This window comes from Micromys minutus (assembly GCF_963924665.1).
Source record: "Micromys minutus genome assembly, chromosome: 18".
In the NCBI taxonomy this organism is placed as follows: domain Eukaryota; kingdom Metazoa; phylum Chordata; class Mammalia; order Rodentia; family Muridae; genus Micromys; species Micromys minutus.
Genome location: NC_137953.1, coordinates 44,007,800 through 44,022,776, shown reverse-complemented (window position 1 = coordinate 44,022,776; position 14,977 = coordinate 44,007,800). Strand labels below are relative to the sequence as shown.

The window sequence follows — 14,977 nt, the reverse complement described above, 5'->3', positions numbered from 1 at the left end:
TTTACCAATCATCTTAATCAGTGAGCATCAAGATTGTGTCTATCTCCTTAGAGGAATTACATGACTTTACAGATGTCAGATGGCTAGTTAACACAACAAAGACAACACCTGACCCTGACTCTCAATCCACTGCCCTCTCTACTTCATCATGTCTTAAAGATCACACCGTGTTTGTTTTAGAACCAATTGCTCATACTCGTGGAGAAAGAATTATACAGATAGTACTGGACAGCAAAAAAACAATAAAACAAAATAAAGTTGGTTTGAAGCACTTACCTTTCTACATGCAGGACAAAGCCCATTCTCATCAGTGCGAATTCGATGCCAGCAAAATCGGCATATCTGGTAGCCACAGGTGCAAGGGAAAAAGTTAATATCATCTATTTCCAAGGGCTCCATGCAAAGAGGGCATTCCACAGGGTCTTCCTTTGCATCAGGACTACGGGACATCTTCACGTTTATTTGACAGCAGCAAAAGTTTATAATAATTTAAGGGAGAAGGTAATTCAGCACTGACAGCTAAAATATAGAACTCTGAAGACCTGCAAGAAAAGAAATTAAATCATACATACCATTCACTACAGGAAAAATAGTAACTTTTTGCTAAAATCAAGGGTAAAGTTCAGAAATTTTCTGCATATCAAGAAAAAAAGAACTGGTATTATTCAGTTTCAGATGCAAGAAAAATGTAAAAGAATTCTCGTTTTGTTTTCCAGCTAAGACATTTAATGCTGATTTAGAACACATTTTAGGAAAAATAAAATAAAGATGCATATTCTGCTTTAAAATAATCCTAAGATCAATGAGATGGCTCTGTGGGTAAAAGCACTTGCTGTGAGGGCTGACCTGGGCACACTCTCCAGTGCACAGGGGAGAAAGGCAGCTCTGGAAAGCTTTCCTTTGACATGTGCTTGCCACCATACTCTCTCCTTCATAGTAATAGGAACGGCTTCAAACCATGCACACTGAACGTTTTAGCTTTCTAATACTGCCACCTAGCTAAAGGAACCTAAAAATTACGATATTCCAAAATATATCAAAAGTTACAAAAGGGACCAATAAAAATGAGATTTTATCACTCATAATTATAAACTAATATCATCTAGTATTGCCAGAAAAATAGTTTAAAACTAAACAAGCATAGCTTGTTTAAAACTATGTAATAATACTATGCCAGTAAAAAGAAACTGCTGAGCAAATAGATTTATAAAACATTCCTATAGTAAGTGCTATAAAAAGCCTGTAAGAATCAGACAGAGAACAAAGAGATTTTTCTATTCATGTTTTATGAAATGTGAATTCTTTTTAAGTTATTGAACCAGTTAACAATTCCATGCTAAAAGTGTGTTGAAATCACTATTTGCAGTTTAAACTGGAAAAGCTGTAAACTAATCTGCATCTTGATGATGTAATTCCTCATCAAAATTACATCACAAAGATTTAAAAACCACACACACACTATGACAAAGTGCTTCTAAAATTTACACTGAAGAACATTTGAGAATAACTGACAGTTTTGAGGGAAAGTATGATGATTAGCCTTATCAGACACTCAACTGTCTTGGATGAAGCTGTAACTTCTTACTACACAAAAGTAGAGAAAACATCAAAGAAATAAAAAACTAAGAAATAGGCCTATGGATAAATAATAAATTTTTAATTTTTAACAGAAATCACACTACAAATCAATACAGATGGGATAGACCATTTTATAAATAGTAAGAAACACTGGTACATTTCTAACTTAGGTTATAATAAAATAAACCTCTATGCAGTAGCAACGAAAGTCTTTATCCCAGCACTCAGGTCTCAGAGTTCAAGGCCAGTCCTATCTACACAGAGAGTTCCAATGACAGCCACAGCTACACAGAGAGACATGTTTGAAAAACATACATACATACATAAATAAACAAACAAATAAAGTAATACCCAAAGGTGACTGCACACTTATCTGGTATAGTAGTAAACTACTAAAATGTTAGAAAAACAAATAGGCTTCCCTGACATAAGCCCAGTTCATCCAAAATGAGATCCCATTAAAAGTTACAGTTGACTTACTGACATGAAAAGAAGAAAAATTAAAGGCCAGTAATTTAGGTTCAGTTCATAGCACTCACACAGTAGCTCTTAAACATCCGTAACTCCAGTTCCAGAGGATCTAATACCCTCTTCTGAACAGACAGACAGCAAGTGGATAAAAGCCTTTTTAAACTTAATATAATGTCTATAAAAGAAGCTCTTCTACATAAATACTAAAATGCTGCCAACATAGCATCCACCAAAGGGGATAAGCAATATAGCTACAAATGCTTACAATCCCAGCATAAGTAAGCAGAGGCAGGGGGAATACAAGAATGCTGCTATGGGCCATCTAGGGCTACAGTGTGAAAACCTGGCTTTAAAAAAACAAAGAAAGGCACAGCAATTCAGTTAATTTGTTTAAGCTGACTTAGGAAGAGATCCATCCTTTATCAAGGCTTTAAAAAGAACAAGCTGGAGAATGACTATCTAACTCTCTCTATATAGTAAGCCCTGTATATATAAACTTGGCTTGAACTAAAGGACTGCATCTACTTATGCTGTACTACTACAGACACTGCAAATTACAGCTTTCTGGAACTATGTGTGAAGGGATGGAAATCCTAAAGTGATGCAGAGAATGCATGCAAACAGTATGTGTTACTTACTCACAGAGTCAGAGACAGTGTGCTTCCCCTTTAAATGTTCTTCTATTTTTGAACTTTTAGAAATGAATACATACTTTTCTAATAGGAAAAACATTAAAAGTTTATAACAAACAAAAGTGTAAAATAATCGATGAGACCAAAGCCAAACCAAACCAAAAAGCAAACACGTAACTGACACCAACATCAGCAAGCCCCCATTAATGTCCTCTCGGAAGGCAGCTAGGAGTTTAAGAAATTAAAGGTTGAGCTGGATTAAAGCATTATTCATAAGATAAAATGAAATCCACACAGAATTAAAGCAAAGACTAATAAATGTAGTACTAATTAGCTTTCTACCACAACTATGCAAGTTAAGAGAGAGAGGTGGAGAGAGAGCTGCTTGTGTCAGTTGGTTTCAACTCAAAAAAATAAATAAGTAACAGGTGGATTCAAGAGAAAACACATAACAGAAGGGTATCTCTGCATAAAGTCTGTAAGGACGGAACCAATTCTGTACTTGAAAGAAATGTGTCCAGGAAGCTAAAAGTTTCCCTTGGTTTAGCCTGGACTTACACATTTTTTCTTATAGTATTGTTGCTTCTATCAATGTACAGCTTATCAGTAGCAATGAACACAATGGAAATATTAACTCAAGAAACACTAAATGTGGCACATGCTTGTAGTCAAAAGACTTAAGAAACTGAAGCCCAGAGGATTTTTTGAGACCAAGAGTTCAAGAGAAGCAACTACTGTAACTTACATAGGGGGAGCTGTAAAGGGAGAAGAATCCAGACATGACACACTGGCTCACACTCATCAGCCTTCAAAAGGCTACAGCAGGAGGGCTGCGCTGAGTTCCAGGCCAGAGACATACGAAAATCAAACTGTCTCACATCAGGTATCAGTGATCCTAGCCTGAACCTCCAAGCAGTTTTTGTTAAACCATACTTAACACAGTTAAATTCAACCTTTCTTCGTCCAAAGGGGAGAATGAAGAAATGTGACCTTGAGACAGCATTCATAAAACAGCAAAAATAGGTTATCTACTTGTGATTTTTAATACAGAATTGAAAATAGGCTTTAAAATTTGGTAAACAAACATACAGAATCAAATTTACATATGGAAACTTGATGGAATGTTCAGTTTTATTAGACTTCTGGATATACTGTTAGGCAGTCATTTACTATAAAAAATTAAATAATAAATATTTAAGAAATCTAAAACACAGAAAAGTTATTAATCCTTTAAAAATAAGAAAAATGTTTTTATTTTTCTAATCTTTCTATTGTGACTCAGTAAAATCTAAAATGTTAAGTTTTATAGCATTAAACTAAAATAATGGGGCTGGAGAGATAGCTAGGTAGTTAAGAGCACTGGCTGTTCTTCCAGAAGACCAGGGTTCAACTCCCAGCATTCACAATACAGTGCACAACTATTTGTAACTCCAGTTCCAGACACACATGCAATATACAGGCAATACATCAAAGTACAAAATAAAAATAAATTATTAAAATCTTCTGTTCTTTGCAGGACTGGCTCAACCCCTTGCCTACTACAGTACTCAGGAGAGCAGGCCTGCACTTCATCTGGGGAGCACAGGCATGACTCCACACCCCTCACTTGGGCATAGTGGGAGAGCTGGCCCTAAGAGGGTGAGCTGGCCCTGCCCCTCCCTGGCCTCTCAGTGGCATAGGGGTGTGAGAGTTGACCCTGGTGGCATTGGCCCAGGACAGCTGGCCATCTGACTAACTCAGCTACCACCCAGATCCAGGGCTTTGAGTTACCTCACCCCAACATCTACCCCATCTATAAACAGCAGGAGGCCAGTCCTTCAAAACTAAAGCTGCAGGATCTAAATGACACAGGACAATGAGGACCCAGTATTGATGGTGTAGCAGACACCAGAGGCCTCGAACCACACCAATGACTCACCACAGCTTTCTTGACAAGATTTTTCTGTTTTTTGTTTTCTTTTCCCCCCCCATCCCACCCCTGTTTTTTTTTCTTTTTAAAGATTTATTTATTTATTTTGGATAAGTAAATTGTAGCTATCTTCAGACACATCAGAAGATCTCATTACAGATGGTCATGAACCACCATGTGGTTTCTGGGATTTGAACTCAGGACCTCTGGAAGGGCAGTCAGTGCTCTTAACCACTGAGCCGTCTCTCCAACTCCTCCCACATTTTTTAGTTTTCTTTTGGAGGAAGTTTGCCAGGGTGGTGGGAGGACATAGAGGGACAAGGAGAGTGAAAATGGGGTGCTTGGTGTAAAACTCATGAAGAATACATAGAAAGTGAGGAAAAAGGTTGTTAACCAAATTTATATTCACATACAAAGTCTCTGAGTCTCAGAAGAGAACAAATACATCAAAGTGTTTCCAAGAGTATCTAGGTATAGAAATATACATCTATGCTGGAGGTACTCCTGAGGTGAAGACAGAATTGTGGAAAGAATGAGGCCTGCCTAGGCTACAGTATATGAAAGTCTCAAACACCAAAAGAAAACTTTTCTCTAAACGTAATAGCCAGGAGTTGTGTACACTCCTACAATGACAGGACCTGAGAGGCTGAGCGCAGACTGGGCTATACACAGCAGGTAGTCTCAAAATCAAAACCCTAAGGCTATTGAACAGAGGTTCAGGATTTGCTCAACATACCCAAGACCCTGGGTTTTACTCCAACGTAACACAACAAATTAAAACAAAGCAAAACAAAACAACAACAAAAACAAGTAAGCAAATAGAAAATTAAGGGCTACTTATACCAAAAAAACTAGATGGATTCTAATTGTGAGATACATTTGTCCATCAACATCCATTTCCTAATAAAAGAAAAGAAGAGAAAGGTTTAAATTCATGGTAACAAAAACCTATTCAACCAGCTCGAATGTATAAAGGAATAGAAAATGCATGGCTTTTATTATTTTTAAAAGTAGCACCCCTGAGAAACAGCACCCCCACTGATTAGCTCAGACTTCTGTGCTCTGGTTCTAGTAGGTCCATTACTCTCCTCTGGTCTCAGGAGTAGTCACAACACATGTTCACATACACACAAAGTAGTAAGTTTTTTGCCAGTCTTGGTGACATGTGCCTTTAATCTCAGCACTTGGGGAAAAAAGTGCCATCCTGTTCTACATAGAAAGAGTTCCAAGCCTACACACAAAACTAGCTCAAAAAACAAAAAAAAAAAAAAAAGGAAGGAAGGAAGGAAGGAAGGAAGGGAAGTTAGTTGGGTGGCACATGGCTTTAATCCTAGCACTCAGCAGGCAGAGGCAAGTGGATATCTGGGTTCGAGTTTCAAGACAGCAGGGACACATAGACAAAACAAATGGAAGGGAGGAAAGGAAGGATGGAAGAAGAAGCAAATGCCACGAAAACCTCAATGTGGTAGCACACACTTGTATTCCTAGAATTAAGGACACAGAGATTCCAAAGCCAATCTAAGCTAAATAGCAAGGTTTTGTCTCACATAAACAAAAAAGTTCCACAAACTTGGAAGAAATTTGATGATTAGACAAACATCAAGAAATTACTACCTACCTAACAAATACAATAAAAACAAGATCTTTCTGAATCCTACATGGTCCAAATATCAAGTACTATCATATCCCAAAATATTCACAAATACTAGTTAAATATTTCCAAAATGTTAATGTTGGAGTGTCTTAGTTAGGTTTTACTACTGTGAACAGACACCATGTCCAAGGCAAATCTTCCAATGCTCTTGCAAAGAACTCATGTTTCTTTCCCAGAATGCCTGGAAGTTGGTTAGCTCAAAACTACCTGTAACTCCTATTTGAGAATAATGCCCTCTTCTAGACTCTGTAGGCTCTGTGCTCACATTAACAAAGACATGACACAGACATGCACAGATCCACATGACTTTCCCCTGATGTTTCTAATAACCCAGATGACAACCCTATAAGAAAAGTTGCTCTAGTCAGAAAATTAATTTGTAAGACTTTGTTTCTTAGAAGGCTAAAATCTTATTATATTGAACAACCATAAGCATGTCATACTTTGTACTTAGTAGATAAAATGGCAAAAGTGCAAGAGAAACAAAACCAGGGGAGAAGAAGAGAGTAAAGCTAGATGAAACTAGATAATAAGCCCAACCCTAAAAGCCCAATAAAGAAATTTACCAGATTTAAACTATTCTAAACACAATACTAGCCAAACCAAACCTGATCACATTATAACTCTCAGAGGTTCGAGGATTTTGTTAAGTCAAAATTATGCATAACCTCAATAAATCATAAGAAAATACTATCTCAAGAAATACTAAAAAGTAACTTGAAAAACAAAAATATTTGTCATCATAAAATCCCTTAATACTACAGCCAGACATAAGTCTCATGCCTTTAATTTCATCAGTGGTAGGCACAGGGAGGCAGGTCCCAAAGGCTCCTTAGTCTGCTAGTGCAGTCTCAGGGGAACAGGATGGAGAGTAATTAAGAAGTACACCTAATGTTCTTCTCTGACCATCACATGTCATACATGGGTACAGGCACCCTCACACAAACACACAAATTAGAAAGCTCTTCATAAACTAGGGATAAAAAGATAACTCTTTTCACATGGTAACTAATATGTACTCTTGTACAACCTAAGATTACAACAATTACAAATATTATCACTAATGTTATTTCAGAAATATGACCATGGAGAGGAGAAATAGAGACATTACATTATTGCAGATATAACAAATATTTTTAAAATATCAATAAATACTAAAGAAACTGCAAGTTAGTAAATTTAACATTTAAAAAAATACCTAACTACCAGGAAAGTGTTTTCTAAAATGAACAGAGGAAGTTAGACAATAGTGACAAAGACCTATAACCCCAGCACTCGGGAGGCAGGGACAAGTGGATCTCTGAGTTAGAGGTTAGCATAGTTTACAGAGTGAGGTCCACAACAGTCAGTCAGGGCTACACATAGAAACCCTATCTCCGGAAAAGAAAGAAGGAAAAAAAAAAAAAAAGGAAGGGAAGCAAGGAGGTATGGAGGAAGGGAGGGAAGGAAAGAGGAAAGGAGGGAAAAGACAAGAGTTATTCTCTATATGTTAATGTAATTTAATTTGTTTTAAAATGTCAACTTTTGAACTAGGTGTTCTTGCAGAGGACTGAAGTTCAGTTCCTAGCACCCTACACCAGACAACTTAAAACCACCTGTATCTCCAGCTCCAAGGACTTCAACACTCTTTTCTAGCCCCTGAGGACACCTGCATGCCTATGCACATACATGCATGCATGCTCATTAAATAAACAGATATTTAGAAAACTATATCAAACTTAGACAAGTTCTTCCAAACAGCACCAGAGGTAGGCCTGGTAGTGATGACCCATGACTTTAATTCCACCACTCAAGGCAGAGAGGATGGAGAGAGAGAGAGAGAGCAAGCGAGAGCGAGTGAGAGAATGAGAGAGAGGGGGAGAGGAGAGAGAGAGAGGGGGGGGGGGAGAGAGAGGGAGAGAGAGAGGGAGGGAGGGAGAGAGAGATATGGAGAGAGAGAGAGAGAGAGAGAGAGAGAGAGAGAGAGATGGATGGAGAGAGAGAGATGGAGAGAGAGAGAGAGAGGCAGAGAGAGACAGGGTGGACGGGAGGCAGGGAGAGAAAGAGGCAGAGATGGGGCCAGCCTGGTCTAGAAAGTGAGTTCCAAGATAGCCAGGGCTACACAGAGAAACCCTGTCTTGAAAAACAAAAGTGGGGAGGGGAGGGAGGTTGGGGGGGATGATGTAGAAAAATCAGGAGTTCAAAATCCACCTTGTTTTACATACAACCCCATCTCCAAAACACAAACATATTAAATTTCTGAGTAAATTAAAATAAGAAAGAAAATTCTCAGCCTGAAAAAATTAATAACCACAAGTCTCTGTATTAGGTTAATCCTGTTACCATTCCAAAAAGCTTGAGACTCTTAACAGATACTTGGAAATCTTAATTCAACAAAACATAATAATAAAGTTGAGATTTGTTAAACTTTTAATGTTACATTTTAACCTGTCATAGGATTGGGGGGTGTATACATACCCTAATTAATTATGTGTCTTACTGTGGACTTACAAAATTAATGCAGATACCTTGTATTCAGGAACACAATCAGAAATAGATCCCTTAACACCATATGGGTGCTGGTAACTGAATCCAAGTCCTCTGTAAAAGCATCAGGTACTCTTAACCGCTGCACAATCTCTCCAGCTCTCAACACTAACTATTCTTAATACTTCCAAGTGTATGATTTTTAACTAACTGGTATGTCAATGGTGCTGTGAGAGTCTATGGAAATTGATAAACTAAGCTTTTTCTTCAGACATGAAGGATAAATAAGTCACAGTATATTAACAAAGAATTTAAGAATGCTGATTTTCTGAAAATCAATTAAGGAAAATAGACAGGTTATATTGTTAACTTCCTAGTTAAAACTTAAGCTCTTTAGATTAAAAAGAAAAAAAAAAAGAGATGTAGTGCAGGTGGTAGCGTTTTGCCTAGCATGCCTAAGAGTCCAATATTTAATCTCTGGCCCTGCATATAACAAGCTGCTGAAACAAACTGTAATCTTAAAACTTGGGAGGCAGAAACAGAAGTAGAAGTTTAAAGTAATCCTCAGCTATGACACCAGTTTGAAGCCAGCCTAGAACACATGAAACCCTATCTCAAAACAAACCAACAAAGTTATTTTTGAAAAACAAATCTGTTCTTTAGACATCCAACATTGTAAACAGTCTTAGTGCAATAAAGAAGGTTAAAAAAAAAAAGTAATCTAAAAGTACTATTCCAGTAGTATTCCTTGAGTTAAAAAAAGGAACCACAGAAAATCTACTATAGTCACTGAATATATAAAACAAATATAATTTTTTGCAATTAGTAACAGACACTGGGAAACAAATCCAAAATAATCATTTGCAAAGATATTAAATACAGTGTTAAACGTTTAGGGATAAGCTTAACAAGGGATGTGAAGTACATCTACAATGTCAGATGTAATAGCAGACGGTTATAATGATGCTAGCAAGTAAAGTTTGAAGACAATGTTAGTAGTTAATACTGACTGTATCCTCAGTGCCCGTAATTCTATTTACACAGGCAAATTGCAAGTTCTTTGAGATTTCAACCTTATTAGCCATAATCTAAACAAAGCTATACAAATTACTGTAGCACTCTATCTACTCCATGACCCCACGAGTTTCTTATCACACTGAGTCAACTTTCATTAGTCAACAGCCTATAATGCAAATATGTAAAATCTTCAGAAAAATCTAACCATCAAGGAAAAACATTTTTAAGAATAAAGAAAAGGAAAAGAAGAAAAATGTTGGCATTTTAACTAAATATGCAACACATTTTTTTACCCTTTGTCAAAATTTAAAGTCAACTATTAACTTAGAAAAACAAAATACAGGTCTAGAAGCAAATAAGAAAGCTTGCTGCTCTTGCACAGGACCTGAGTTTAGTTCTCAGCATTCAAATGGATGCTTCCAACTGCCTATAAAAAACTCCAGCTCCAGAGGATCCAAGGCCCACTTCTCTGGCCTCCAAGGTCAACTGCACTCACATGCAAATACCCACATATGCACAATTTAAAAATAAACCATAAATAGATGGAAGAATGGATGGATGGATGGATGGATAGATGGATGGATGGATGGATGGATGGATGGATGATGGATGAATGGATAGATGGATGATGAATAGATGGATGATGGATGGAAGGATGATGGATGGATGGATGGATGGATGGATGGGTGATGGATGGATGATGGATAATGGATATGATGAATAGAAGGATGATGGATGAATAGATGGATGGATGATGAATAGATGATGGATGATGGATAGATGATGGATGGATGGATGAATAGATGATGGATAGATGGAAGGAATGATGGATGGATGGAAAAATGACAGATGAAGGATGGATGGATAGAGATTATTGTGGCCCCCACAGTCTCATTATTTCAATGCTAGGTTCCTAGTTGGTGGAACTGTTTTGTGAATGACTAGGAGGTGTGGCCTTGTTAGACAAAGTGTCACTTTGGGTGGACTTTGAGATTTCAAAAGTCCATGCAATGACTAGTCTTGTTCTCTCTGGCTCCAATATGGATCAGATATTCCAGTACCACTCCTTCCTTCCTGCTTACCTGCTGCTGCCATATTCCCTATCACAAGGGTCATAAACTCATTCCCTGAAACTGTGAGCAAGCCCCCAACTAAATTTATTCTGTTACAAGTTGCCTTGGTCATGGTATCTTCACAGCAATGGAACAGTAACTAAGAAACTAATGTGTTTCTTCCGATTTGAAAGCAATCTATAGACTCTGGACAAAGGAATAAACTTTTCCCCACTCTCAAAAATGACTAGAAATCTGCCTCAATTTTCATATATTCCTCCTTGACTTGAACTTATACTTTTCCTCATAGCAAATTAGTATGGAGTTCACTGTATGTTGCAATGATACCACTTGAAAACCCAATGCCAACGTTAAGAATATAGATTAGTAGTAGAGCATCTGCCTCACATGTGTGAGGCCCTAGGTTTGAATCCCAGCACAGGAATGGGAAGACTTCCTTTCAGTATTGTATCTATTAGCATCTTAGATATTAGAACTATACAGGTTAAGGTAAAAAAAAAAAAGAGCATACAGAAGCACAGCAGAAGTGATCCCACACTTTCAGTGGCTGCAATGGAAAGGAAGCATATAAATTTGTAGATGACACTCGAAAAACAGAGAGAAATCAGCAGAGCTGAACCTGGATCCTCTGCTGAACCAGCTCTCCAGCCCCTGTAACTCAAGATCTACAATACTAATTCTAGATATTAGCCCAAGAAAAAATATGATCCACAAAGGGCTTACATACAAATGTTTATAAATATCTTTTTCATGGTAGTCAAAATGGGGGTAGGGGGTCCACCATATAAATGAACAAATAGATCTTTCAAAAGAACATAAAAACTGTTCAGAAAAAAAAAAAAAACTGGTAATAAACAATGTATGAACAAATGTGAAGTGTACTGTGCTTGGAACAAGAGGCCAGTCACAAAACCATCCTATTTACATAACCAGAACTAAGTTCTGATGATGGAAGCAGAATAATCTGGTGATAAGTACTGAGCAGGAAGCAGTATGAGGAGCATCTTAGGTGACAGAAATCTTGGCAGGTGTGGGCTATGCAGGTGTACACATCATACCATATTTAACACAAAACTTGCTTCACTCTACATGAGACCTCAAATTTAAATAAAATTAAGCCACAAAATCTCTATACAAGATTAAGCTTCTCCATTAGAATGTGGTTGTACTATTCAGACATGGAGGTTTGAAAGAAACCACAGCATTGAGGAGGGAGGACAGTCTTCTGGAACATAGCTTACCACAAGCCCAAACACTTAAGTCAGTCTCCTACACAGCTATTCTTCAGCAAGAGTAGGAGAGATGTGCAAACAGTGAAGGGGCTCTGGTTGACTAAAAGAAGTCAGTATGGTTACAAGATGGCTCAGGAGATGAGGCACTCCCTGCTAATCCTGATGATGGAGGTTTGATCCCTGAGAACCCTGATGGAGGAGTGGTAGGAGAGAACCCACTCCTACAAACTAAACTGTCCTATGGCCTGCACATACATATCATAGCACACTTGCACCACAGACATATTATACATACATGTTCTTTCTTTCTCTCTCTTTATTTAGATTATTTATTTATTATAAGTACACTGTCCCTATCTTCAGACACACCAGAAAAGGGCACCAAATCTCATTACAGATGGTTGTGAGCCACTGTGTGGTTACTGGGAATTGAACTTGGGACCTCTGGAAGAACAGTCAGCAGCCCATAAGAAATGTTTTTAAAAAGTCAGTATACTTGCCTAAACAACTCAGAGGCTCCCTCAAACTATCTTTAAGACAATGCTTTTTAATCAAACCCAAGAGTCTATAAATACTGTTAAATTGAACCATTTGGCAAATTATTTATTTTCATAAAAATTGTAAAATGACTAAAAGCAGCATTTTCACAACTAGAACTAAAACTGGAATTAAGTACCAGAAAAGAAATTATGGTGGTAGAATCACTGTGAACAAAAGAATTATTTTAGGGCATAAACTGACGTGTTGTGTATATGTGTGTTCTGAAAGTTTAGTGGTGGGGGCTAAACCCCAGGCTTGTGCATACTAAGAACAAGCTCTCAGCTCATTTATACTGCCAGCCCAGACAAAATGACATTCTGAGAAACAAAATTATAGAGAGATAAAGTTACAGTAGCCTTCAAAACTGCTAATAAATATTTCTTTCACTTCTCTGAATTCTATACTGCCCTGGGTACAATTAAGAGCATCATTTTCTTCTAAACTAATATCTAGTGTCACTAACCTACACACAAGGTCCCTACACCTAGGGAAAGGAGATGATGTCTGTGTAAAACCTCTTAAGTGACCCTCAGTACTAACGTATCATAGGAGAACATGTTTGACAGCCCTAAACCCTTTTAATAATAAACTAGCCCTATAATATACAAGATATTATAAAGAAAAAACTTAAATATGCAATTTATAAATTATGAAAACAACTAAAAAAGTTAAAATGACTATCTCAAAAGACTAAAAATGCAATTTTTTAAAGACATGGTCTCATTATGTAACCCTTTCTGGCCTGAAACTCATTATATAGAACGAACTGGCCTCAAACTCAGGAGATCACCTGCCTCTGCCTCCTCAGTGCTTGGACTGAACAACACACACCACCACCATGCCTGGCATGGTTTATCTTCTCTGGACATGAAAAAAGATAAGTAGCTTGCTACAGAACCAGGTTTAATGAAGTGACTAGCTTGGAAGTTTGAATACAAGTCTTAAGGTGTCAAGAATAGGAAAATAAAAATATTAATTAACTTCTCATTTATGTGTTTCTTATTTTCTGATAAATGTGCTAGTGATATCTACACTAGAAAGAGTATTTTTAAACTCTCACAGTCAAAAGCCATTTTTAAAACAGTAAGTAAGAGCCAGAGAGATGACTTTCCTTGCAAACCTGGCATCCTGAGTCCAGTGCTCAGAACCTATATTGAGATAAAAGGAGAAAACCAACTCCACAAAGTTGTCCCCTGACCTTCACATGAGTAAATCACAACACACACACCCACTCACACAACAACGATGAGGACTACAGAGATGCTCAGTGGTTAAGAACATAGATATTGCTCTTACAGATGACTTGAGTTCAGTTCCTAGCACCCATACTGGGCAGCTCAGAAGCACCTATAACCCAGATCCAGGAGACCTAGCACTTGCTTTAGAACTCAAGCACCTGCATTCGCCTGCATACACCCAACCCCCCCCCACACACACACATACAAGTAATTTAAAATAAGAATGAATAAATTTTTAAAATAGCATAATGAAAAGTAGAGCTCTACTAATGTTCTTGGCTAAATAAAAACAAATAAAAACTAATACACTGAACAAAAATCCTTTTTAGTCACTTCCCAGCAAAATATATTACTAACTTGGCAAAGAATTAAAAAGCAATTTTCTAAACTGTCTCAATCAAAGATAGATTTAAGCAGTGTGTGAAACTGAAGATAAAAATAGCCTATTATTCTACTCAGAATCTAGAAGGGCATAAGACAAAAGAACAATGTCTTCTGTTCTAAGAGTAGGATAGTAATACTCTTCAAGGCTTTCCTTCCAAGAACACTTTATTTCATTATGCTAATAATCAATCATAATTATTTAAACTGGTTCTGACTCAACACATTAGTGCATAGCACAGAATGCTGCATTATTAATAAATGCTCTGGTTAAGAATTAACAGTTTTGAGCCCCAGCCTAATATGCCCAAGAACCTTGGGTTCCATCCCTAGAACCACAGGGGAAAAAAGCCAACATGCTTGTAACTTATTTCTGAAATCTTATTCCTAATAAATTGCAAAAAATATAGTAAAACATAAACATAAGCAACTTTTATATCAAAATTTCTAAGAAACTGCTAGTCTAAGTAAAACATTTTAAAAGTGATACATAATTCTAAAGAACACACTAAAATTAAATACTGACAATGCCATCTTAAGTAGCCTAAGTTCATAGTTTAACTAGAAGAAGTACTGGTTGCTTCAACTCTGCCTCGCAGTTATTGCATTCTCATAGTCAGCTTAACAAAGTTAAAATCTGGGTTAAGCCAGTACAAAGACCTGAATTTGGAGCATCTGAACTGACTTGCTATATTTCCCAGGTATTTTCTGGGTGATTTAAAAAAAAAAAAAAAAATCAGTGGAATCTATAAAATTAAGCTTTATCAAAGCAAAAGAAAGTCAAAA

General features: G+C 37.1%; 1 protein-coding gene across 3 annotated transcripts in view; it reads right to left on the bottom strand.

The window, feature by feature from the left end:
• Window positions 1–14,977, bottom strand: part of CNOT4 (CCR4-NOT transcription complex subunit 4) — a 97,409-nt gene that overhangs the window by 55,761 nt on the left and 26,671 nt on the right. For all 3 annotated transcript variants that reach the window (XM_080932001.1, XM_080932002.1, XM_080932003.1), the window contains exon 2: window positions 277–542. In XM_080932001.1, coding sequence (XP_080788127.1) covers window positions 277–450 — 174 coding nt within the window. In that variant the 5' untranslated portion in view covers window positions 451–542. The remainder of the gene's footprint in view (window positions 1–276; window positions 543–14,977) is intronic.